Raw genomic sequence first — 24,683 nt, 5'->3', positions numbered from 1 at the left:
CAAAATACGCTAAAGTCAAGTAAATAAAAATAGTGAGCATATTTCACCTAGAACTTAGAACTGCTTAAACCTAACTAACCTAAGGACATCACACATATCCATGCCCGAGGCAGGATTCAAACCTGCGACCGTAGCGATTGCCGGTTCCAGACTGTAGCGCCTAGAACTGCTCGGCCGCACCATCCGGCTTACCATTTATTAAAAACACTGTTAAATTCACTTTCCAAATAATAGATGTTTTTATTAAGGTTTTTTAATCAATGGTAATGTGTTTTTACCCAACTATAGTCCGTGGCTCGTGGTCTTGCAGTAGCATTCTCGCTTCCCGTGCACGGGGTACCGGGTTCGATTCCCGTCCAAGACAGGGATTTTCTCTGCCTTGAGATGACTGGGTGTTGTATGTCTTTCATCATCATTCACTCAGAAGTTGCCGTAGTGGCTTTAAAGAACTTGTGGAGCGGCGGCCGAACCGCCCTGCGAGGGGTCTCCCGGCCACCAATGCCATACGCTCATTGTTATTACCTGACTATAGGATAAACCTCATGTAATGGGCACAGGAGTAGGGATTCCAAATTTAAGGGGCTCCGGAAAGGCTCAAAATCATGAAAAATCAATTTTTACTTTTTTGAGTTTTCTGAATCTGCAGATTATTACCTTTTAATAGATATATAATTTATTCAATTCCAAAGACTAAAACTATTTTTAAATTTTTTTTGAAATGTGTTGTACATGGGCGTGACCCACTGTGGTGCTGTTAAACTGCTGTCAAATGGTGTTATTATTAACGTCCGTGTTCATCAGGTACATTTTAGTGTTGTGAGATAAAGTATGTGTTGTGGCTAACCTATTTTCATAGACTTAGCAGCACCTGAACTGTTGAAAAAGTGTACTCACGGAAAAACTCAAAACCCCCATGAAAGTGTAAATAGTGTTATATGGTTGTGAATCCCCAAGACTGTATTTGTTGGAATAGAAACACTTCACTTTGGTGTGTATGATGCTTTTGCGACTTTCAATGATGGCAACATTGTAAGGTGTAAGGTATATAGAAATATGGGAATGAAGATAGGTTCTAACATGGTACGAGCGATGCTTGCTTTAGACAAGGAACGCCTTTGGGCTGCAGACAGGGCTGTAAAGAGTCTAGAAATACAATCAAGAGTAAACAGGAGGAGAAACAAGAGGAAGCTGGAGGAGGAGTTTGCAGGGGATGAAGATAATCCATCCTATGGACCTGTAATGCACTAAAAAGTTAATCCAATCTTTGTCGCTCGATTCCCAAAACTTTTATTTTCTCATGCTAATTACATGTTTTCTAAGGATCTTCCAAACATATTTGTTTCAAACTTTCAGTAAATGTTACACAGTACCTTTTGCATAATTTAACACAGCCTTTTTCCAAAAAACTGTATATTTTTGAATATATAAATAAAAAATTGCAAAAAAATGTTGTGAATTTTCATTACAATTGAAAAAAAAATCATGTTTAATAACTGAACTAAAATTTTGTAAAATCCCTGTGTTAAGTTGTAGCCCATATTCCAATAAAAAATCTGTAAAAAGTTCAACTTCCTACCTCAAATACTTTGTGAGGAAAGATGTAATTTATAAGCGTTATTTTAACATTGCAAGTATAGGGCATTCCGGAGCCCCTTAAAAAAATAAGCACATCCTCCAGTTCATCCTCTGTGCAAGCAGCCACAATGCTCTTTCTCACACTATTTAAAGGAGAGATGACCAGACTGTTTTATACACACACATACATGCACACATGACTGCCATCTCTGGTTGCTCAGGTCTGAATGCAACTATCATGTGGGATGGGACAGCAGTCTGGAGGGGGCAGGGAAGGTGAAGAGACAGCAGTGTATGGGTGGGGGGACACAGGAACGCTGTCTACCAGTGTGTGCAGGGACTAGAACGCCAGCGGGCACAGTGTTGGAAGGCTGTGGGGCATGGAAATGGGGAGGTGAGGCAACGCAGCAAAAAGGGAGAGGAGGGAGGGGGGAAAGATGGGCAGGTTTGTTGGCAGAGAGCCCACAAAGAGGGTGGGAGACAAGAATGGGGAGGAGGTGATAGGACAGAAGGGGTGGACACTGTTGGTTGGAGGGTGTGGGAACAGTACATTACTGTAGGCTGCGGCCATTATAACTTTGGGAGCAAAGAAACTGTTGCAAGGATTACTCCTACCTGCACAGTTTAGAAAAGCTGGTGGAGGGAAAGAGGATTCAGATGGCTGAGGTAGTGAAGCAGCCACTGAAATTGAGATGTTATGTTCAGCTGCATGTTGTTCCCCAGTTTCGCAGTGGCCGTTCATCATGATGAACAGCTGGTTGGTAGTCACAGCATAATAAAAACCTGTGCAATGACTGCATCAGAGCTGGTATATATCGTGGCTGCTTTCTCAGGTCACCCATTCCCTGATGGCATAGGATAAACCTGTGACAAGACTGCAACAGGAAGTAGTGTGTGGATGTATTGGGCAGGTCTTGCACCTGGGTCTTGCACAGAGATATGATCCTTGTGGCAAGGTGTTGGGATTAGGAGTGGCATACGGATGGACCAAGAAGCTGTGGAAGCTGGGTGATAGAACACCACTACATTGTTGATATTCCTACCTGGAGTTCCCATTGTTTGATCTTATGTACTTTAGGTGCACTGCCCCAGAAGATAATTTTATAAGGCAGCAGGAAAGCAAAACATACAAATTAAACCAACACTCTCGTCTTTACGTCGATACAATGGGAGATGCTTCTAAGTGCATAATGTACTGAACTGAGCTTCTTGATTAGTTTATTCATGTGTTGACTCCAGTTGGACTTTTAGCTTTCTGGACCACATGGAATTTTATCTTTTGTACTTCATTCACTGTATGACCTTTAATGTGTACTTGAGGTGCTAAAAAGTATTTGTTGTTTGTTTGAAATTTCATAATGTGTGGCTTTGTGAAGTTAAGACTTAAAGTGTTAGCTGCAAATAACTTATATGCAAGGTAAGGTATCACCGCCATTGTGTTTGGCTGTGTTGAGTTTGGACCCCTTGTGTTATCAGCAAACATTACAATTTCAAACAGCCCTTTAAAGTCATTGGAAGAGGTTAAAAAGAAGTGTGGGTCTCATAATGATCCCTGTGACACTTTGCATGTTAAATTCCTTCATTCAGTTTTCATGCCTGTGGTACAGTCTTTAGCAAGACCCTCTGCTTGCTGTTATGGAGGTAAGACTGCATCCGTGCAAGAGTGATGCCATTAATGCCCTAACACTTTATCTCACTAGTTGGCTTTTTCAAGATGGCACTGATGGAACTATTGTAAATTCCTCCAATATAAACAAAGCAAAATGTAGTAATAATTGTAATATACAGTGTAAGGAAAGGTATCCAATGTAAATGTAAATGGTGGTTTCACGAAAACTGTTGAAAAATAAACATAAAATTGGTAACTGCGTACTACTCATTATTGTGTGATGTTTGTGTAACAAAAACATGAGAAAAAAGTGTATTATCATTATTAGAAACAAGGATTCAATAATTCAGGTGTTGGAGGGTGATACTGAAGCATTACAAATTAAATGTGCTGCTTTAGAAAACAATCACAAAATAGTTTAAAAGTGGATAAAACTAACTATTTCAAAACATGTATCTCATGTATAATCAAGAAATGTCACGTTCTGGAGATGGAGCTGAAAACAGGACAATTACCTGTGACTGCAGAACTATGTGGAGAGCTCATGGCCCCTTCAGTAGCTGCTGAAATGCCTGAACAAGGAATACAATAAGCAAAATACCATGAAGTTTTTCTCAGTTAATGAACTCGGCAGGTTACAGGTAAGGGATGGAATTCATATCCGTAGAGAGATGTACTGTTACAAAAAGCCCACCTGAAGCACTTTACTGAATTGCTACCAGCACCTGCTCATCCTCCATGGAACAGTATGCTCCACATTCTTTGCTACTGAAGAATTGTGACAAGACAACTGACTGACTGCAGCCAAATCAGCCTCAAAATTACTCAGAGTGACCCTTGGGTCATTACAGTGCCCAGTATAAATACGTACCATGATGTGCACTTCATGTGTTACCTCCAAGAGCCCACACCACCATTTGTCTTAAAGATGATTGTGCTGCATATTCAGACCACATGTATGTGATCCTATGACCTCAAGATTTTTATTCTAGCTTGTCCTAGCAAATGTGCCCAGGTGCTGTTACCATGCAGAGGGTGGTACACAGTTGTTTCAAGATTTATTTTTGTCCGTATCTGCTTCCTTGAAGTTCGCATGCCTCAGCAGCGCTAACAAATACAAAGTCCTGTATCAGTGTCTGTTGCTTGTTTAAAGGCTTGGCTATTCCCTCATAAAATCAGTTTTAAGCACTTTTGCATGCTTTCTATCCCTATTCACCAAACTTGACACACCAAGAGGAAATTTCTGTTGATCTTCACCCTCAAAGTATTCCCAAAAATTTCTTATCCTCTTAGTTTTAATTTTGAAGTATTTTCTTCATACACTACTGGCCATTAAAATTGCTACACCACGAAGATGATGCACTACAGACATGAAATTTAACCGACAGGAAGAAGATGCTGTGATATGTAAATGATTAGCTATTCAGAGCATTCACACAAGGTTGGCGCAGGTGGTGACACCTACAACATGCATACACGAGGAAAGTTTCCAACCGATTTCTCATACACAAACAACAGTTGACTGGCATTGCCTGGTGAAACGTTGTTGTGAAGCCTCGTGTAAGGAGGAGAAATGCCTACCGTCACATTTCCGACTTTGATAAAGGTTGGATTGTACCCTATCGCGATTGCGCTTTATTGTATCGCGACATTGCTGCTTGTGTTGGCTGAGATCCAATGACTGTTAGCAGAATATGGAATCGGTGGGTTCAGGAGGGTAATACGGAATGCCGTGCTGGATCCCAATGGCCTCGTATCACTAGCAGTTGAGATGACAGGCATCTTATCCGCTTGGCTGTAACGGATCGTGCAGCCACGTCTCGATCCTGTTTGCAAGACAACAACCATCTGCATGAACAGTTTGACAACGTTTGCAGCAGCATGGACTATCAGCTCAGAGACCACGGCTGCAGTTACCCTTGACGCTGCATCACAGACAGGAGCATCTGCAGTGGTGTACTCAACGACGAACCTGGGTGCACGAATGGCAAAACGTCATTTTTTCAGATGAATCCAGGTTCTGTTTACAGCTTCATGATGGTTGCATCCGTGTTTGGCGACATCGCGGTGAACGCACATTGGGAGCGTGTATTCGTCATCACCATAGTGGCATATCACCTGACATGATGGTACGGGGTGCCATTGGTTACACATCTGGGTCACCTCTTGTTTGCATTGATGGCACTTTGAACAGTGGATGTTACATTTCAGATGTGTTACGACCCGTGGCTCTACCCTTCATTCAATCCCTGCGGAACCCTATATTTCAGCAGCATAATGCACAACCTCATGTTGCAGGTCCTGTAGAGGCCTTTCTGGATACAGAAAATGTTCAACTGCTGCCCTGGCCAGCACATTCTCCAGATCTCTCACCAATTGAAAACGTCTGGTCAGTGGTGGCCGAGCAACTGGCTCGTCACAATACGTCAGTCACTACTCTTGATGAACTGTGGTATTGCGTTGAAGCTGCATGGGCAGCTGTACCTGTACACGCCCTCCACACTCTGTATGACTCAATGCCCAGGCATATCAAGGCCATTATTACGGCCAGAGGTGGTTGTTCTGGGTACTGGTTTCTCAGGATCTATGCACCCAAATTGCATGAAAATGTAATCACATGTCAGTTCTAGTATAATATATTTGTCCAATGAATAACCGTTTGTCATCTGCATTTCTTCTTGGTGTAGCAATTTTAATGGCCAGTAGTGTATATACGTACCAATCATTTTACATTTTCTCGAAATAGTTTCCTCTTTGTGTAATATCTTTAACGTTACAACATGTGAACTGTCATAGTTGTTGGAAACAAGGTGCATTTCTTTGTAACGTATGACATTACTCAACCATTTCTTTTTGCAATCAGTTCTGCGCTTTACATCTATGGTGTCTCATGGACTTATGGCTTTATTTACACCAGAAATTGGTAGTTATCTTGCAGTCACTGTCTAATACAAATGTTAGTAGTATGAATCCACCTATGAGATTTGATTTGGTAGACTGGTCTTGCATGACTAGTGAAGTTCAACAAACAAATCGCAAATTAAAATGCTTCTGTCTGAAGTTTAAAAACATAAACTTTCTTGATGACAAGAGATATGAGAATGCATGTTTCCCATGCACAGACAACGCCAAAATTGATGTAAGAATATGCAAATAAAGCCCATCATGAAATAATGTGTGAAAACAGTTGTTAAAAAAACTGTTTTTAAAGACACTCTCCTGATAATGTAAACAGTAGTAATTTCATTATATATTTGAACATTGGAGGTCAGTCAGAAGGAATGATCAGCAAGTCTAATAATATGAAAATTGTATTAGATAGTATTAAGCAATTACTAAATGTAATATGTTTAAATGAACAAGGGTTTAAAATAGAAAATATGTCTTCTTAATAAACTTACAGGCTACAAACTGGCTTCCAGTTGTTAAACACGTAACGAGTATGGTGGCTCTTGCATACCAGTTCAGCACTTGGTAGTCTATAAAATCAGACAGAATTTTGGCCACTAAGCATAGAACTTGCATTTAAAAGTAGTTATATAGAACTTAAGTGTATAACATATTAATCATCAGTATATATAACATCTCTGGGTACCATGTAAGTTTGGTATTCTTAGATAATATGAAACATTGTTATATAAATTAAAAACTAAAAACTATTTGAGAAGCTAGTCATATGTGCTGACTTCAACATAGATACAACAACTGATGACAAATTTGCATCACTTTGAACAATTGGTCAGACTCATATGGGTTAAATCTAAATTTCAACCAATATACAAAGAGTTAGAGCAACTGCTTCTACATGTCTTGACAATATTGTAAGTAGTTATAATTAAAGCATAAAAGAATAAATTCTAGATTTAGGAGTATCAAGACCATGCAACACTATCAATATCACTATCAAAATTAAATTCAGGTTGTACAACAAAATGATGCAGAAAGTTTAATCAAGGAAATGTAGAGGTGTTAATTAAAAAATTAAGCCAACACCATGTGGTAGGTCAACTAACACAATTCAACAAAGGACAACTACAACCAAATTTGTGGATGTATTCAGTGAATGGTCCCTTTTGTAACAGTATTTACTGAGTCTCATAAAAGTAGATCATGGGTTAAAATAGGAATTAGACAGCCTTGCGTTAAGATGGGGAAGCTGCATATGCTGGCAAAAGCTAACCAAAGTCATGAATTTCTTAACTGCATAATCACATACAAAAAACACTTGACAAAGTAGTTAAACTGGCAAAGTGTACCACAAACAACAGATTCATTTCAAATGCTGAAAACAAATCAAAATATGTTTGGTCTGTTATAAGTGAAGATGTTGCCACCGAAATGGAGATAAGATGCCCCTCTACCTCCCCCCCATGAACCATGGACCTTGCCGCTGGTGGGGAGGCTTGCGTGCCTCAGAGATACAGATAGCCGTACCGTAGGTGCAACCACAATGGAGGGGTATATGTTGAGAGGCCAGACAAACGTGTGGTTCCTCAAGAGGGGCAGCAACCTTTTCAATAGTTGCAGGGGCAACAGTCTGGATGATTGACTGATGTGGCCTTGTAACACTAACCAAAACGGCCTTGCTGTGCTGGTACTGCGAATGGTTGAAAGCAAGGGGAAACTACAGCCGTAATTTTTCCTGAGGGCATGCAGCTCTACAGTATGGTTAATGATGATGGCGTCCTCTTGGGTAAAATATTCCGTAGGTAAAATAGTCCCCCATTCGGATATCCGGGAGGGACTACTCAGGAGGATGTCGTTATCAGGAGAAAGAAAACTGGTGTTCTACGGATCGGAGTGTGGAATGTCAGATCCCTTAATCGGGCACGTAGATTAGAAAATTTATAAAGGGAAATGGATAGGTTAAAGTTAGATATAGTGGGAATTAGTGAAGTTTTGTGGCAGGAGGAACAAGACTTTTGGTCAGGCGAATACAGGGTTATAAATACAAAGTCAAATAGGGGTAATGCAGGAGTAGGTTTAATAAAGAATAAAAAAATAGGAATGTGGGTAAGTACTACAAGCAGCATAGTGAACGCAATATTGTGGCCAAGATAGACACAAAGCCCACGCCTACTGCAGTAGTACAAGTTTATATGCCAACTAGCTCTGCAGATGACAAAGAAATAGAACAAATGTATGATGAAATAAAAGAAATTATTCAGATAGTGAAGGGAGACAAAAATTTAAATGTCATGGGTGACTGGAATTCAGTAGTAGGAAAAGGGAGAGAAGGAAACGTAGTAGGTGAATATGGATTGGGAGTAAGAAATGAAAGAGGAACTCGCCTGGTAGAATTTTGCACAGAGCACAACATAATCATAGCTAACACTTGGTTCAAGAATCATGAAAGAAGGTTGTATACGTGGAAGAAGCCGGGAGATACTAGAAGGTATCAGATAGATTATATAATGATAAGACAGAGATTTAGGAACCAGGTTTTAAATTGTAAGACATTTCCAGGAGCAGATGTGGACTCTGACCACAATCTATGAGTTATGAACTGTAGACTAAACTGAAGAAACTGCAAAAAGGTGGGAATTTAAGGAGATGGGACCTGGATAAACTGGCTAAACCAGAGGTTGTACAGAGTTTCAGGGAGAGCATAAGGGAACAATTGACAGGAATGGGGGAAAGAAATAAGTAGAAGAAGAATGGGTAGCTTTGAGGGATGAAGTAGTGAAGGCAGCAGAGGATCAAGTAGGTAAAAAGACGAGGGCTAGTAGAAATCCTTGGGTAACAGAAGAAATATTGAATTTAATTGATGAAAGGAGAAAATATAAAACAGTAAATGGAGCAGGTAAAAAGGAATACAAACGTCTCAAAAATGAGATCGACAGGAAGTGCAAAATGGCTAAGCAGGGATGGCTAGAGGACAAATGTAAGGATGTAGAGGCTTATCTCACTAGGGGTAAGATAGATACTGCCTACAGGAAAATTAAAGAGACCTTTGGAGAAAAGAGAACCACTTGTATGAATATCAAGAGCTCAGATGAAAACCCAGTTCTAAGCAAAGAAGGGAAAGCAGAAAGGTGGAAGGAGTATATAGAGGGTCTATACAAGGGCGATGTACTTGAGGACAGTATTATGGAAATGGAAGAGGATGTAGATGAAGATGAAATGGGAGATATGATACTGCGTGAAGAGTTTGACAGAGCACTGAAAGACCTGAGTCAAAACAAGGCCCCGGGAGTAGATAACATTCCATTAGAACTACTGACAGCCTTGGGAGAGCCAGGCCTGACAAAACTCTACCATCTGGTGAGCAAGATATATGCGACAGGTGAAATACCCTCAGACTTGAAGAACAATATAATAATTCCAATCCCAAAGAAAGCAGGTGTTGACAGATGTGAAAATTACCGAAGTATCAGTTTAATAAGTCACTGCTGCAAAATACTAACGCGAACTCTTTACAGACGAATGGAAAAACTGGTAGAAGCCAACCTCGGGGAAGATCAGTTTGGATTCTGCAGAAATATTGGAACATGTGAGTCTATACTGACCCTATGACTTATCTTGGAAGCTAGATTAAGGAAAGGCAAACCTAAGTTTATAGCATTTGTAGACTTAGAGAAAGCTTTTGACAATGTTGACTGGAATACTCTCTTTCAGATTCTGAAAGTGGCAGGAGTAAAATACAGGGAACGAAAGGCTATTTACAATTTGTACAGAAAGCAAATGGCAGTTATAAGAGTCGAGGGGCATGAAAGGGAAGCAATGGTTGGAAAGGGAGTGAGACAGGGTTGTAGCCTCTCCCCAATGTTATTCAATCTGTATATTGAGCAATCGGTAAAGGAAGCAAAAGAAAAATTTGGAGTAGGTATCAAAATCCATGGAGAAGAAATAAAAACCTTGAGGTTCGCCAATGACATTGTAATTCTGTCAGAGACAGCAAAGGACTTGGAAGAGCAGTTGAACGGAATGGATAGTGTCTTGAAAGGAGGATATAAGATGAACATCAACAAAAGCAAAATGAGGATAATGGAATGTAGTCGAATTAAGTCAGGAGATGCTGAGGGTATTAAATTAGGAAATGAGACACTTAAAGTAGTAAAGGAGTTTTGCTATTTGGGGAGCAAAATAACTGATGATGTTTGAAGTAGAGAGGATATAAAATGTAGACTGGCAATGGCAAGGAAAGCGTTTCTGAAGAAGAGAAATTTGTTAACATCGAGTATAGATGTAAGTGTCAGGAAGTCATTTCTGAAAGTATTTGTATGGAGTGTAGCCATGTATGGAAGTGAAACATGGACAATAAATAGTTTGGACAAGAAGAGGATAGAAGCTTTCGAAATGTGGTGCTACAGAAGAAAGCTGAAGATTAGATGGGTAGATCACATAACTAATGAGGAGGTATTGAATAGGATTGGGGAGAAGAGAAGTTTGTGGCACAACTTGACTAGAAGAAGGGATCGATTGGTAGGACATGTTCTGAGGCATCAAGGGATCACCAATTTAGCATTGGAGGGCAGCGTGGAGGGTAAAAATCATAGAGGGAGACCAAGAGATGAATACACCAAGCAGATTCAGATGGATGTTGGTTGCAGTAGGTACTGGGAGATGAAGAAGCTTGCACAGGATAGAGTAGCATGGAGAGCTGCATCAAACAAGTCTCAGGACTGAAGACCTCAACGACAACAACAACAACAGCATGTCCCTCTAAATTAATGATAAATGGCAGAGCTGTTGCAGATTCTAGTGCCATATTTGAATACTGCAAAGACTTATTCATATATTGCAATAAAATCTGTAACTCCTCACTACCAAATATGAATCCCAGTATGCCAGAGAAATAGCTCAGGTTTTAAGTTTTCCCATGTATCAAGCCCACAAGGGAAACTCCGCATTGTAAACCCCCCCTCCCCGCCCTCCCCTTTCAGATTTAGTGGTAAAATGGCTCAGTTGATAGCCCTTCAAAAACTGAATGCAGATTAAGCATGAAAACTGTGAAAAAAGAAGAAAAATATAAACAATGAAGCAGAATAGCAACAAACTCAAGATGTACAACATCAAGTGAAATGCAAGGACCATGGATCGTGGTTGTGTGGTCACGATGTTGGACTGCAAAGTGAGAGATCCATGTTCAAGTGTACTTCGTACCCCAGTCTTCCTTTTCTTTTCCACAAAATTATGAACTTTCTGTTTGTTTGTTGATGTGTTTTTTCTCCTTCTGTATTCTTGGCAATTTTCATGGTTATAGAATATGAGTTATGTGAAAAGAATATATTACTGTCACAAGCAAATGTGATCAGTAGTGAGAGTAGGCTAGATAGGGGAGAGTGGGGCACTCTGAACCACGGGGCACAATGAATCAGGTTGCATAATTTCAGTATAAGGTGATAAATTATTTTTTCCTCTGTGCATATGCTGTCAGTAATCATCTACCAACTGCCACTTGTTTTCTGCAGGATCTAGTTCCCGCCATTAGTGTTGTACTGGTGATATGTTAGTTTTGCGACAGTGAAGTAATTTTTGGGGACATAGATAGATTGAATTTTGTTCAGTCCTTTGTCACCAAATTTTAGAGAAAGTAAGTCATTGTAACAATATCAATACTGTATTTTAATGATATAGATTTTCAAATTTTAACAATGTTCATACATAACCTCACATGAGCTTTGTTTGAAATATCTACTGTTGGGGCACATTGAACCAAGCTCTCCCTGGGCACAATGAGCCATGGTTCATTGTGCCCCAGGAATCTTTTAATTGTCCAATACAAGCACTCTGTACTGTGTTTCCTTAGTGTGGGTAAAACTTATGTGTAGGGATTTAAGGCATTTAAATCATAGACATTCAGCAGTCCTGTTTTATATTATCAAGTTTGAAGATGGTTCTTTCATACAGCAGGAAGATGGACAGAGGTAAAACTGACCATTACATTATGAAAGAAGCTGTACAGGATGTTCTTAATAAGGGCATGGCAGTTCACCAAGCAGCTAAATCTCTTCTAATACCTTACCCAACTCTTCATTTACATGTTCAAGACATTAAATGTGGTTCCAGTGAAAGATTGACACCAAACTATGACAATCGTAAGGTATTTTCTGTGGAGCAGGAGAAAGAATTAGGTAAAGGATGAAGCTTTTGTTCCAGATAGCAACATACTTTATGTGCTCCCACGACCTGCTACCGATGGTGTGACAAAGAGACAAAAATCATATTTCAAATTTGGAATCAGCTTCACGTCCATTAATGTTCAGTAATTCCAAAATAAGTAACATGATTGTGTGCCTACAGATTTAATTATATGATCCATACATGGAATATATGTACACATTATGTTTAAAGTATATTTACACTTACTTTGTATGCTAAATAGGTTCTTTCAATGAACCTGTTTAAAGTGGTTCATTGTACCCCACATGTGGGGCACAATGAACCATTCACCAAATTTTCTACAAAGGCCTGAAGCTAAAAAACAATTAATGACAATGCAATCATATAAGGCCATTTGATGCTTGAATGATTAAACTGTAACATCTGTAAATCACAACTCTGTAATAAAATTATTGGATGAGTAACACGGAGAAATATTTTTTACGGTTCAATTTGCCCCACTCTCCCCTACTTCACAGATCACTCACACAAATGAAAACAACAAATAAACAGCTGTGAAATATGTTGGAACAAAGGAATGAAAGAGTCAAAACTTGTAAAATGGACACCAGAGTCATAACATGCGGTACTTGTGTAGAACAAATAGGAAGTACGTACGTCTGGAGGCTGCTTCCTTACACCTCACTGCTACAAACGGATGTTACACCGTGACACAGACACAAATTTCAATACAGTGAACAGACATGTCAGTGACTGGATGTACAGTCCATCATTTGTGGCAGGGAAAAAAAAATGTGGGGCATGAGGGGGATTGATTTGAACATTGGTTTCCCCCATTGCACTCCAACACTGTAACCGCATTACCACAACACTGTGGTTACTGATATTGGCCTGATGTTCCACGTCTGGAGCTTGAACCATTCACTGTACATATTCTGCTTTTTTTTTCTTTTTCACAGTTCAGTACGCCAACTTCCTGTCTTCATGCTTGATCTGTGTCCAGTTTTTGGCAGGCTATCCAACTTACTACTATGTCTGTCGACGAGGGGAATGGGGGATGGAGGAGCAATGGAAGTTTCCCTTGGCAGACACTATGAACATCATAATGTCCCTATTAAAACTTTACGTCGATTGGTTGTGATGAGTTTCTGATAGTAAAAAAGGCCCGTCATAGTACTGCAAATCCACTGTTCTCAAACTCTACCAATTTTCCTTGAGTTACATAATCCAGATTGATTAAAAATGCTGAAGTTTTGCCAATTCATAAAACTGCAAAAAGGTGAAATGGGGAACTATGGAACTATCTCATAGTTACCAATTTTTTTAAAAATTTCTCCATGTGAGCTTCAATTTGTCCCAAGCATTATTTTATGCAATCAGTATGGTTCCAGGAAAGGATGCAGTACAACCACACAATAAGTGATTGACCATGAAAATTAACAGATGTCACAATAATAAAATGTGTGTATCAGGCATGTTTTTTGATCCTACCAAAGCTTTCAATATGGAAATCATAACCATCTCCAAAAACTGACCAGCTATGGTTTTCACTGAAAATCTCTTCAATGGGTGTCATCGTACTTGGCAAACAGAAAGCAAGGAGTAATTGTTAATAGTAATGAGAAGAAATTCCTTAATGGAAACACACACACTATATGGCCTTCAATAAGGTTCAATATTAGGGCCACTACTATTTTTTATATTATACTGATATGCCAAGTCAGGTTCAGTCTGATGCCATAGACTTTGCTGATAACTCAACAGTGATAGTTTACAGTCAAACTGACAGAGACTTAATCTGCCATATTGAGCAGACTCTTGGGGAAGTAGAGATATCAGTCAAAACTAATATCCTAGATCAAACTTTGCAATAACAGAAACTGCCCCATTTCACCACAAAACGTTCAGCACAATCTCTTAGCAAAATAAGCTATAAGGACAAAAAATTAGACATGCAAACTATGTCAAATTTGGTTGTGTACTAGTGAATAAAAATATGTTGTGTAGTTATCATGTGCACAGCCTACTGAACCAACAGAACAGTCACAGATGTGTCATAATTGTTGTATATAATATGGCTGATTTAACTGTGAAAGAAACTGCATACTATCCATATTATGTTTCCATCCTTAGGTATAGTGTAATTTTCCCAGGGTTTATAAGACCAATCTACTTAAAATCTTTAGACCATGGGAAAAAAATTGAGTCATGGTGGGAGTTAAAATGAAACAACACTGCAAACATAAGACTCATTTGAGACAAGAAGGAGAGCAAATTACATATTACATATCCACAGACTAAAACTACATGAAGAAACTCCATGTTTGTGAAATTTATAAACATAATCTGGAAAGAGAAGCGTAACTCAAATTTGAAAAATAGTGAAGGAGACCTGGAAAAATAGTTGAAGAGTAACAGCTATTATAGTGTAGAAAACTGCTTGAATGAAAATCACATAAAATAAAACCTGCCTAAAAAGTAACACCACATGCATTATAACCATAGTTTTTTTTAAATATGGTACGTATGTAAAATAATACCTGTCTGAAAACTTACCAGTCTAAATATTATAATCTTAAATAAGTTGTAGGAGACCACTGCTTGCTTTGACCCATGATAAAGCTGTGCTGTGCCTTGATATGTTGTGTGATGCCATTGAGAAGTGATGTATTTGTTTTGGAGTGGAAGTGAAATGTTGATGTAGAGGGCACGGTATATGAAGAGGTGGCATACTCTTAACTGTTTAGTTATGTGATGGTGATGTGTTTGAGGGGTATGATACTGTGTCATTTAGTGTGCTACTGTCATCATGACGTGCAGTGTCCAAAATTATGTGGTGTGCAGAATCTTGTCATATACAACAGAATATGTTATAAAATTTAAATGGTACTCTTAGATGTCCATGTAACCACTGAGTAAGGTGATGAATGTTTTAATTAAATCATGGGAAACAGCAGGTGAATCAATGTTTATTAATATATCCAGTGTGCAGTTATATTATTAATAAACATTGATCCACTGACCTTCTCCCGAGATTTAACTAAAGACATTGATCAACTTATCTTCTCCCTTGATTTCATTAAGGAACACTGATTCACCTACGTTCTGTCACAATTCCATTAAAAAACTTTGATCTGCTTATGACATTTTCTATTTTCTCACGGGTTCTGCTATCTTGTACCATCTGACTCATCATTTGTGCCGTCCACCTCCAATAACTCACTGTGCATACAGCTACCAACTGCAACATGCAACAGTAAGGCCGCTAACACTGCTAACTCTGCATTTTTACTCTACAATTGAGTTGTATAGGTGAACTGGAAATTGGGATACTGGATTTTGGAGAGGTACAGGGGGTGATTATTGGAATCCTGGCTAGGGTTAAGCAGTATATATTAACTGGAGATTGGCATACTGCCTTTTGGAGCTGTGGAGGGCTGGAGCATGGTTCTTGATATCCTGGGCTAAGGTTGAGATTTAGATACTGTGATCCTATTGTGTATTTTGCATGAATTTAACTAACTATTTTTATTGAATTTTTAGTTCATCCCTACCAAAAACACCATTTTTTTCCTGTGGTTTTCCCAAAATTTCATTGGTTTCGTTCAGTATATTGGTTCACATGGTGTTTGTATAAGGGATCAAAAATTTAGCATTGGAGGGCAGCGTGGAGGGTAAAAATCGTAGAGGGAGACCAAGAGATGAATACACTAAACAGATTCAGATGGATGTGGGTTGCAGTAAGTACTGGGAGATGAAGAAGCTTGCACAGGATAGGGTAGCATGGAGAGCTGCATCAAACCAGTCTCAGGACTGAAGACAACAACAACAACAACAGTGTTTGTATTTTTCTGGATTACAATCAATGTTTCAGTCATTATGTTGGATACACTTGAAATAGGGTTCTTCAGCATGGTGATGATGTCACTGGTCAAAGCAGACAGGTGGTATCCCCCTTAGATCAAGTTTGTTAGTCTATATGTAGTGTCAGAACTGACATGTCTCCATTTTTATGTCTAGTGTTGTATTCCTGTACTTGACTGAAGCAGGAATGTCTCTATGTATTGTGTATAATTATTTGCAAATACAAATTCGGTGAAGTGTGGTGCACTTCACCATGCACTATGTTGGTTCAGAGAACATAATTTAAAACAGCTACGAAGGTTGTGTTTTATTTATGTCCGGTCTGCAATGTTAACATTCATATGAAATTTTCAAACAAGTTTTTGCAGGCTAAATTTCGATCCAATTGAGTGTACTGAATAATATTTTGTAGTATCAATGTTTGTTCAAAGACTTGTCAGTGTTTGCAGTGTAAATTTTCTATGCTCTTAATAGAACAACAGAAAGGAGAACCACGTTTTTAATACCAGGTAGTCATTTTAAGGTTTTCTAAGTAGGGCCTCCGCACATAATTAAAACTATTCCACATTGAGTGTACAATAAAAGTCTCTACAAGGATTGAAGAGCTTATTAATTTGATTTATTGATCCATTTTCATCTGCAGCTGCACAATGTGCAAGAGATATTTGTATTTTTATTAGGTATAGTTCATAGCATGTATTATATGGCAAAATCATATTAGGTATAGTTCATAGCATGTATTATATGGCAAAATCATAAACGATGACTTGATCATCATGGTTCAAAAGAAACTACAATAGAACGGCAGGAAAAAATTTATAAAACAGACAGTGTTGATGAAAAATTTATCTCTTTCTTAGACATATTCCTGCGACATTAAATTTCTGGTCACATAAACTTTAAATACTGTTAATTATAATCAATGATATTACAATGGTTATGAAGTATGTGACAATGAAATTTTTTGTGTTTTTGTCATGTCCTATATTACATGGACGTACACTGTATACCATGTAATCCTACAGGATCAAATAAAATTCAGTTAAATTCAACGTTTTGGGTCTTGTTTTTGCATACAACAAATAAAGAATTAAACTGAAGTGATGCAGGATAAAGGGTGGATTACTTCTGGGATTAAAGTATGTTGTGCTACACAGTGAGAGCTCTATGTAATTCACAGAACAGAGCAGTAGTCAGGGTTTCAAACTACATTACCATCTTTATTGTCGAATTCTCCACTCTGACATTAAAAAATAAAAACTAGTGCATTATCCTCAAAAAATGAAACACTCCAAAATGAAGTCAATAACTATTCGGAATATCATTAAACAAGAAACAAACAAAACTAGTAATTCAAATGAAACTGAGCCGCCAGAAAGTAGTTCCAACAGAAATGGCGTCACTTTCAAATCATTGGCAACCAAATTAAAAGATTACCCCCCCCCCCCCCCCAGTGGCTGCACCCAGTAACAAACAATGGAATACAGATGGTTGTGCAGACACTGCATGCAACACCAACTTAAATTAGTTCCAAAAATTCAACCCCAAAGGAAATTTCAAAACTCATTAGGTCAATAAAAAATAGCAATTCTGCTGCCTATGACTGTTTACCTCAAGATATTAACATCTTTTGCTGACAATGGAACTGGTATTAAGCTATTCTAGTAATCAATCAATGACTCGAAGGATATTTTCCATCAGACAGAAATATGCTGTAGTAATGCCCACTCCGAAACTGGAGATAAACATAGCCACCTCTTAATTGCAGACACATATCACTCATTTGACAACCTTGACTCCAGTTGGAAGGTAGTGGGTAGTCCCTTCACCTACTGAAGAACTTTCACCAGGTCAACCATAAAATACTTTTGCATAAACTGATTGCTTATAATGTCCCACAGAACAGTACTCTATGGAAAGAGCGAACAATAAGCAGGTTTAAAGTTAGCCAATGCATTTCCAAGTACAGGTATGACCCTACTCACAATGGAGCTTAAATTTCAGCTAAAAAAATTCCTGTTACATATGCATTTTATACATTAGAAGAGTAGTGTACTTACATGCAGAATAAGAAGTGCTTCAAAAAATATGTAAATAGTGTTAAGCAAACCATTTTATTTATAATTTAATCATTTTGTTAACCAATGACATATTCAGAAGATGTATTATTGTGCTATGCATCAAGAATTGTAACCTGTATTTACACATATGCAATGAATCATTCGATGTTGAATAAATGGACATAACAGAAGCATCCGATTTGACCAGTCTGCTTTGAACTATGCCAACGAACCTGGGAAGGGGGGGCGGGGCGTGGGCGGGGGGGGGGGATTAACACAATAATGTCACACTCCAAAAACAAACTGAAGCTAACAGGACAATTGTGTAAAATTGGGGTTTTAGGGCTAGGACAAGCTAAATATACAATAATAAAAAAACCACCAAATCATCCTAAAACAAAAATTAAATTACAACACTCTCCTATGCCAACAAAACCACAGGAATCAGGCATTTCCCTTGACCTATATAGCTTAACGTCAGGTATCAATACCAAAACACCATAACACCTACATCTCCAAAGCATGGAATTGCACATTTCTGTTGACTTATATAGCTCCGCTTCAACTACTGATACCGAAAAACCGACACCTGCAACTCCTAAAAGTGGAACCAAAACCCCAACAACACAGAAACCCAATTACCCCATAATCACTACATGAATTAAAACACAATCGACCTGCCATAAATATGAACAGATGAAGCATCACAATAACTGTGGAATACAATCAAAACAAAAATTACTTACCAACAAAAGTCTCTGGCAATTCCACCTACGTTACCCACCACACACACCTATGCTCCCATACAAATACACACTCTTCTCTCTCTCTCTCTCTCTCTCTCTCTCTCTCTCTCTCTCTCTCTCTCTCACACACACACACACACACACACACACACACACACACACATATGCATTTGTGCATTTCACTGTAATATCCATACTGAACTAAAAATCAATAACAAAATTAGACTTCTTTCTGCACAACAAATACCAAACTAATCAGTCCTAACAAAAACTCCATACACAGAAACAGAAACAAACCTTAGTAATTCACTTAAAACACTGCTACTACCCACGTTACTGCACCAACTACCTGAACTTATGACCATGTTAGCATGATGACAACCAAAACTCAAATGAATCCAATAGCTCGTATTAAACTCATCATGTCCACATCTACAAACAGAGGGCACCATCAAATGCAACAACACAACATCTACCATACCAACCAACTGAAAAACATCACACTGTAGTGTTGTCACACACAACAACACCATTACAGCACGGGCCAAACCAGAGTGATGGTATCAGACTCTTCCATTAACCCAAATTATGTCATAAATTTATAAAAACTATGCTAGGAATTGCACACATTGATGTTAAAGCTGTAATTGAAGCTAACACTTGTGAACAGATTCATATCACACAGAGGCAACTGAATAGCCGATTGCTGTTTACTAGTAGAGCCAAATATGATCATAGCGGTCTACATACACTGACAGCGACTAGAATCTTAAGATTACTAAGCTGAGCGTCATCTGCCACAATAGGTAAATGTGACAGTTGTAACAGGTGTTCTGTATGTTGTCTTTAACAGCAGTTTGCGTGTGTATTACAATCATGTGGCAATTGCAAGTAACGCACGTCTATTTGAGGGTTTTTACAGAAACAGAGACTGCATACAAGTTAAACATATTTAGGCTTAGTAGCTTATTCTATCGAATGTTCCATTAACAAGTCAATCCATGTAAGAGCTTATGTATGTAGCTTTGTATTCGTTTTAAATTGTGTTCTCTGACCCAATATAGGGCATGCTGAAGTGTACCACAGTTTACCATATTTGTACTTGCAAATAATTATACGATAGTAAGAGTTCGGAGTCGTAAAAAACTTTTTCAACAGCACTGCCAGTCGTATGACTGTACTCTCTCTCTCTCTCTCTCTCTCTCTCTCTCTCTCCAAATAATTACGAGGGCTATCCACAAAGTACATTACGTTTTTGTTTGTGTCCATTAGGGACAGGGCTAGCGCGGCCATCTTGGTGTCATGGCATTCCGCCGCTCAGTCAGCATCCTGCCATGCTAGTGAGAGGTTCGTGCTGTACCCCGTTGAGTTACTGTGACAGTTTGAAATGTCAGCGTTAATTGAAAATGCCGCAAAGTGTGAAGTGCGTGCTGTAATAAGGTTTCTGACTGCAAAAAACTGTACATCAATAGAAATCTATTGGAAGCTTTGTGAAGTGTATGGGGTCAACATAATCACTGAAGGTGGAGTGCATCAAAGGGTCATAAAATTTAAAAATGGCCAAACTAACGTTCACGACGAAGAGCGAATTGGAAGACCCAGCATAGTGACTGCCGAACTTGTCGAAAAAGTCAATGCTGCGGTCCGTGAAAACCGTAATTTCACAATAACGGAACTCTCTATGAGTTTTCCACAAATTTCACGAAGTTTGTTGCATGAAATCATTACCGAAAAGCTTGGTTACCACAAGTTTTGTGCAAGATGGATACCAAAAATCGTGACAGAGATTCACAAAAATCAGCGAAGGCTGCAGCGTTAACGTTTTTGGACGCTTATGAGAAAGATGGCGACTCATTACTCGAACGCATTGTTACTGGTGATGAAACATGGGTTAAGCATGTGAACTGTGAGACAAAATTGCAGTCAATGCAGTGAGGGCACACAAATTCCCCCCAAAAAACCAAGAAATGCATGCAAACAATGTCGGCAAAGAAGGTAATGGCGACTGTCTTTTGGGACAGAAAAGGTGTGATTTTTGTGGATTTCCTGGAAAGAGGCACTACAATAAACTCTCAAAGGTATTGCCAAACTCTGCACAACCTCAGAAGAGCAATACAAAACAAGCGCAGGGGAAGGTCGGGCTCAAAGATCTTGCCGATTCACGACAACACCCGGGCCCACACGGCAAAAGCCACTCATGAAGTTCTCGAATCTTTTAAGTGGGAGTTGTTTCCTCATCCGCCATACAGTCCCAACTTGGCACTGAGCGACTTCCAATTATTCCCAGCAATGAAGAAGTGGTTGGCTATGCAGCATTTTGATGATGACGCACAGCTTCAAGAAGAGGGAACCACGTGATTGAAGGCACAGGCGGCCGAATTTTACGACGATGGAATTTCCAAGCTCGTCCATCGCTATGATAAGTGCCTTAATTTAAATAGCAACTATGTAGAAAAGTAGTACTTAAGTGTGGCTTTCATCTGTATATAATAAAAAAAAATTTCCAATACTTTATTTATTTTTAATTCCAAAACGTAATGTACTTTGTGGATAGCCCTCGTATATGATAGGAAGATTTCGGAGTGTTAAAAACGTTTTTCAACAGCACTGCAAGTCGTATGACTGTTCTCTCTCCCTCCCCCCCCCCCTCTCTCTCTCTCTCTCTCTGTCTCTCCCCCGCCACATTCTGTGTGGGCGTGCACAGTGCCACCTGCTGGCGATGTCATACAACAGCTGTATGGCACAGCCACGCTGTTCAAAGAAATCTTAAAGGACAGTTAATTTTATTTCACATTTTGCAGTTTTGTTGAATGGCTGGTGAAATATGATGCATCTTTACAAGTTTGTATTTTTAGACCATTAATGGAGTTACTATAAGCCAACGAAAGTTCACACTTTTTACGATCCATATTATTCATACTCATGTCATGCAATTCATGACGTGTGGTATATATTTATGCCACCAAAAAAGTGTCATGTTATGTATTAATCATGTCATTATTGTAGTCCACCATGCAAAATTCACAGCAGAAGTGCTACATAGTAGTAACATATATAATGTTCGACTAAGTATTCTAGGACACTACGCGTACATTAATTCTATAGGCGAAACATGTCTGATAGTTATTGCAAAAGACGAAAGATCTCTTACCTTTATGTTAAAATATGAGTAGAAAGGTAATATAAGGCTTAAGATCCATATATCAGATGGGGAAAGGCAGATTCCTCTTACAGGTGCGTAGGAGAATAGAGAAGCAGCTGTATGAGTACCAAGAGCTCAGATGGAAAACCTATCGTATCAAAGAAGGGTAAAGTGGGAGAAGCATAGCTTGAAGGCAATGTTACAGAAGGGGAAGAGAACATAGATGGTGAGACGGGAGAGAGAACTGCCAGAGATTGCACACAATTGAATATTAAGCTCATGAAGATAAGTAATTAATTCTATAATAACTGTCAATTAAGTTAATATTTCACTGTAATGAAGTTAATTAGTCTGTTTTATATTATCTATTGAATGTTTCACTCATTTCAAAGTATTACTAAAAAAAAAAAATCTAACGGCCGGTTTCTGCATTCTATAGACGTATGTTTACATATAAATTTAAGACATTTTTTAAAGAACCATGGACCTTGCCATTGGTGGGAAGGCTTGCATGCATCAGTGATAGAGACTGCCATACCATAGGTGCAACCACAACAGAGGGGTATCTGTTGAAAGGCCAGACAAACGTGTGGTTCCAGAAGAGGGGCAGCAGCCTTTTCAGTAGTTGCAGGGGCAACAGTCTGGATGATTGACTGATCTGGCCTTGTAACACTAACCAAAACGGCCTTGCTGTGCTGGTACTGTGAATGGCTGAAAGCAAGCAGAAACTACAGCCATAATTTTTCTCGAGGACATGCAGCTTTACTGTATGGTTAAATGATGATGGCGTCCTCTTGGGTAAAATATTCTGGAGGTAAAATAGTCCCCCATTCGAGTCTCCAGGTGGGGACTATTCAGGAGGACATTGTTATCAGGAGAAAGAAAACTGATGTTTTACAGATCGGAGTGTGGAATGTCAGAGCCCTCAATCGGGCAGGTAGGTTAGAAAATTTAAAAAGGGAAATGGATAGGTTAAAGTCAGATATAGTGGGAATTAGTGAAGTTTGGTGGCAGGAGGAACAAGACTTCTGGTCAGGTGAATACAGGGTTATAAATACGAAATCAAATAGGAGTAATGCAAGAGTAGGTTTAATAATAAATAAAAAAATAGGAGTGCGGGTAAACTATTACAAACAGTATAGTGAACGCTTTATTGTGGCCGAGATAGACACAAAGCCCACACCTACCACAGTAGTACAAGCTTATATGCCAACTATCTTCGCAGATGATGAAGAGACTGATTAAATGTATGATGAGATAAAAGAAATTATTCAGATAGTGAACGGAGACAAAAATTTAATAGTCATGGGTGACTGGAATTTGATAGTAGGAAAAGGGAGAGAAGGAAACATAGTAGGTGAATATGGAATGGGGGTAAGAAATGAAAGAGGAAGCCCCCTGATAGAATTTTGCATAGAGCATAACTTAATCATAGCTGAGACTTGGTTCAAGAATCATAAAAGAAGGTTGTATACATGGAAGAACCCTGGAGATACTGGAAGGTTTCAGACAGGTTATATAAAGGTAAGACAGAGATTTAGGAACAAGGTTTTAAATTGTAAGACATTTCCAGGGGCAGATGTGGACTCTGACCACAATCTATTGGTTATGAACTGTGGATTAAAACTGAAGAAACTGCAAAAAGTTGGGATTTGAAGGAGATGCAATCTGGATAAACGGACAGAACCAGAGGTTGCAGAGAGTTTCAGGGGGAGCATCAGGGAACGGTTGACAGGAATGGGGAAAAGAAATAAGTAGAAGAAGAATGGGTAGCTTTGAGGGATGAAATAGTGAAGGCAGCAGAGGATAAATTAAGTAAAAAGACGAGAGCTAGTAGAAATCCTTGGGTAACAGAAAATATATAAGACAAATGGTAGGATGTAGAGGCATATCTCATTAGGGGTAAGGTAGATACTGCCTACAGGGAAATTACAGAGACTTTTGGAGAAAAGGAAACCCAGTTCTAAGCAAAGGACAGAAAGCAGAAAGGTGGAAGGAGTATATAGAGAGTCTGTGCAACAGTGATGTACTTGAGGACAATATTATGGAAATGGAATAGGATGTAGATGAAGATGAAATGGGAGATATGATACTGCATGAAGAGTTTGACAGAGCACTCAAAGACCTAAGCCAAAACAAGGCCCTGGGAGTAAACAACATCCCATTAGAACTACTGACAGCCTTGGGAGAGCCAGCCCTGACAAAACTCTACCATCTGGTGAGCAAGATGTATGAGTCAGGCAAAATACCCTCAGACTCCAAGAAGAATATAATAATTCCAATCCCAAAGAAAGCAGGTGTTGTCAAATGTGAAAATTACCAAACTATCAGTTTAATAAGCAACAGCTGCAAAATACTAAAACAAATTCTTCACAGGCGAATGGAAAAACTGGTAGAAGCCGACCTCGGGGAAGATCTGTTTGGATTCCGTACAAATGGTGGAACACGTGAAGCAGTACTGACCCTTCGACTTATCTTAGAAAATAGATTAACAAAAGGCAAACCTACATTTCTAGCATTTGTAGACTTAGAGAAAGCTTTTGACGATGTTGACTGGAATAATCTCTTTCAAATTCTGAAGGTGGCAGGGGTAAAATACAGGGAGCAAAAGGATATTTACA

General features: G+C 38.9%; 1 protein-coding gene across 1 annotated transcript in view; it reads left to right on the top strand.

The window, feature by feature from the left end:
• The first annotated feature begins 12,020 nt into the window (after nt 1-12,020).
• Nucleotides 12,021-24,683, top strand: part of LOC124553343 (ankyrin repeat domain-containing protein 65-like) — an 84,329-nt gene continuing 71,666 nt past the window's right edge. The window contains exon 1 of the mRNA XM_047127218.1: nt 12,021-12,261. Within this exon, the coding sequence (XP_046983174.1) occupies nt 12,021-12,261 (241 nt within the window). The remainder of the gene's footprint in view (nt 12,262-24,683) is intronic.

This window comes from Schistocerca americana, chromosome 11 (genome assembly GCF_021461395.2).
Source record: "Schistocerca americana isolate TAMUIC-IGC-003095 chromosome 11, iqSchAmer2.1, whole genome shotgun sequence".
NCBI lineage: Eukaryota > Metazoa > Arthropoda > Insecta > Orthoptera > Acrididae > Schistocerca > Schistocerca americana.
Note: the sequence above shows the minus strand (reverse complement) of the source record. Positions and strands in the feature narration are given on the sequence as shown.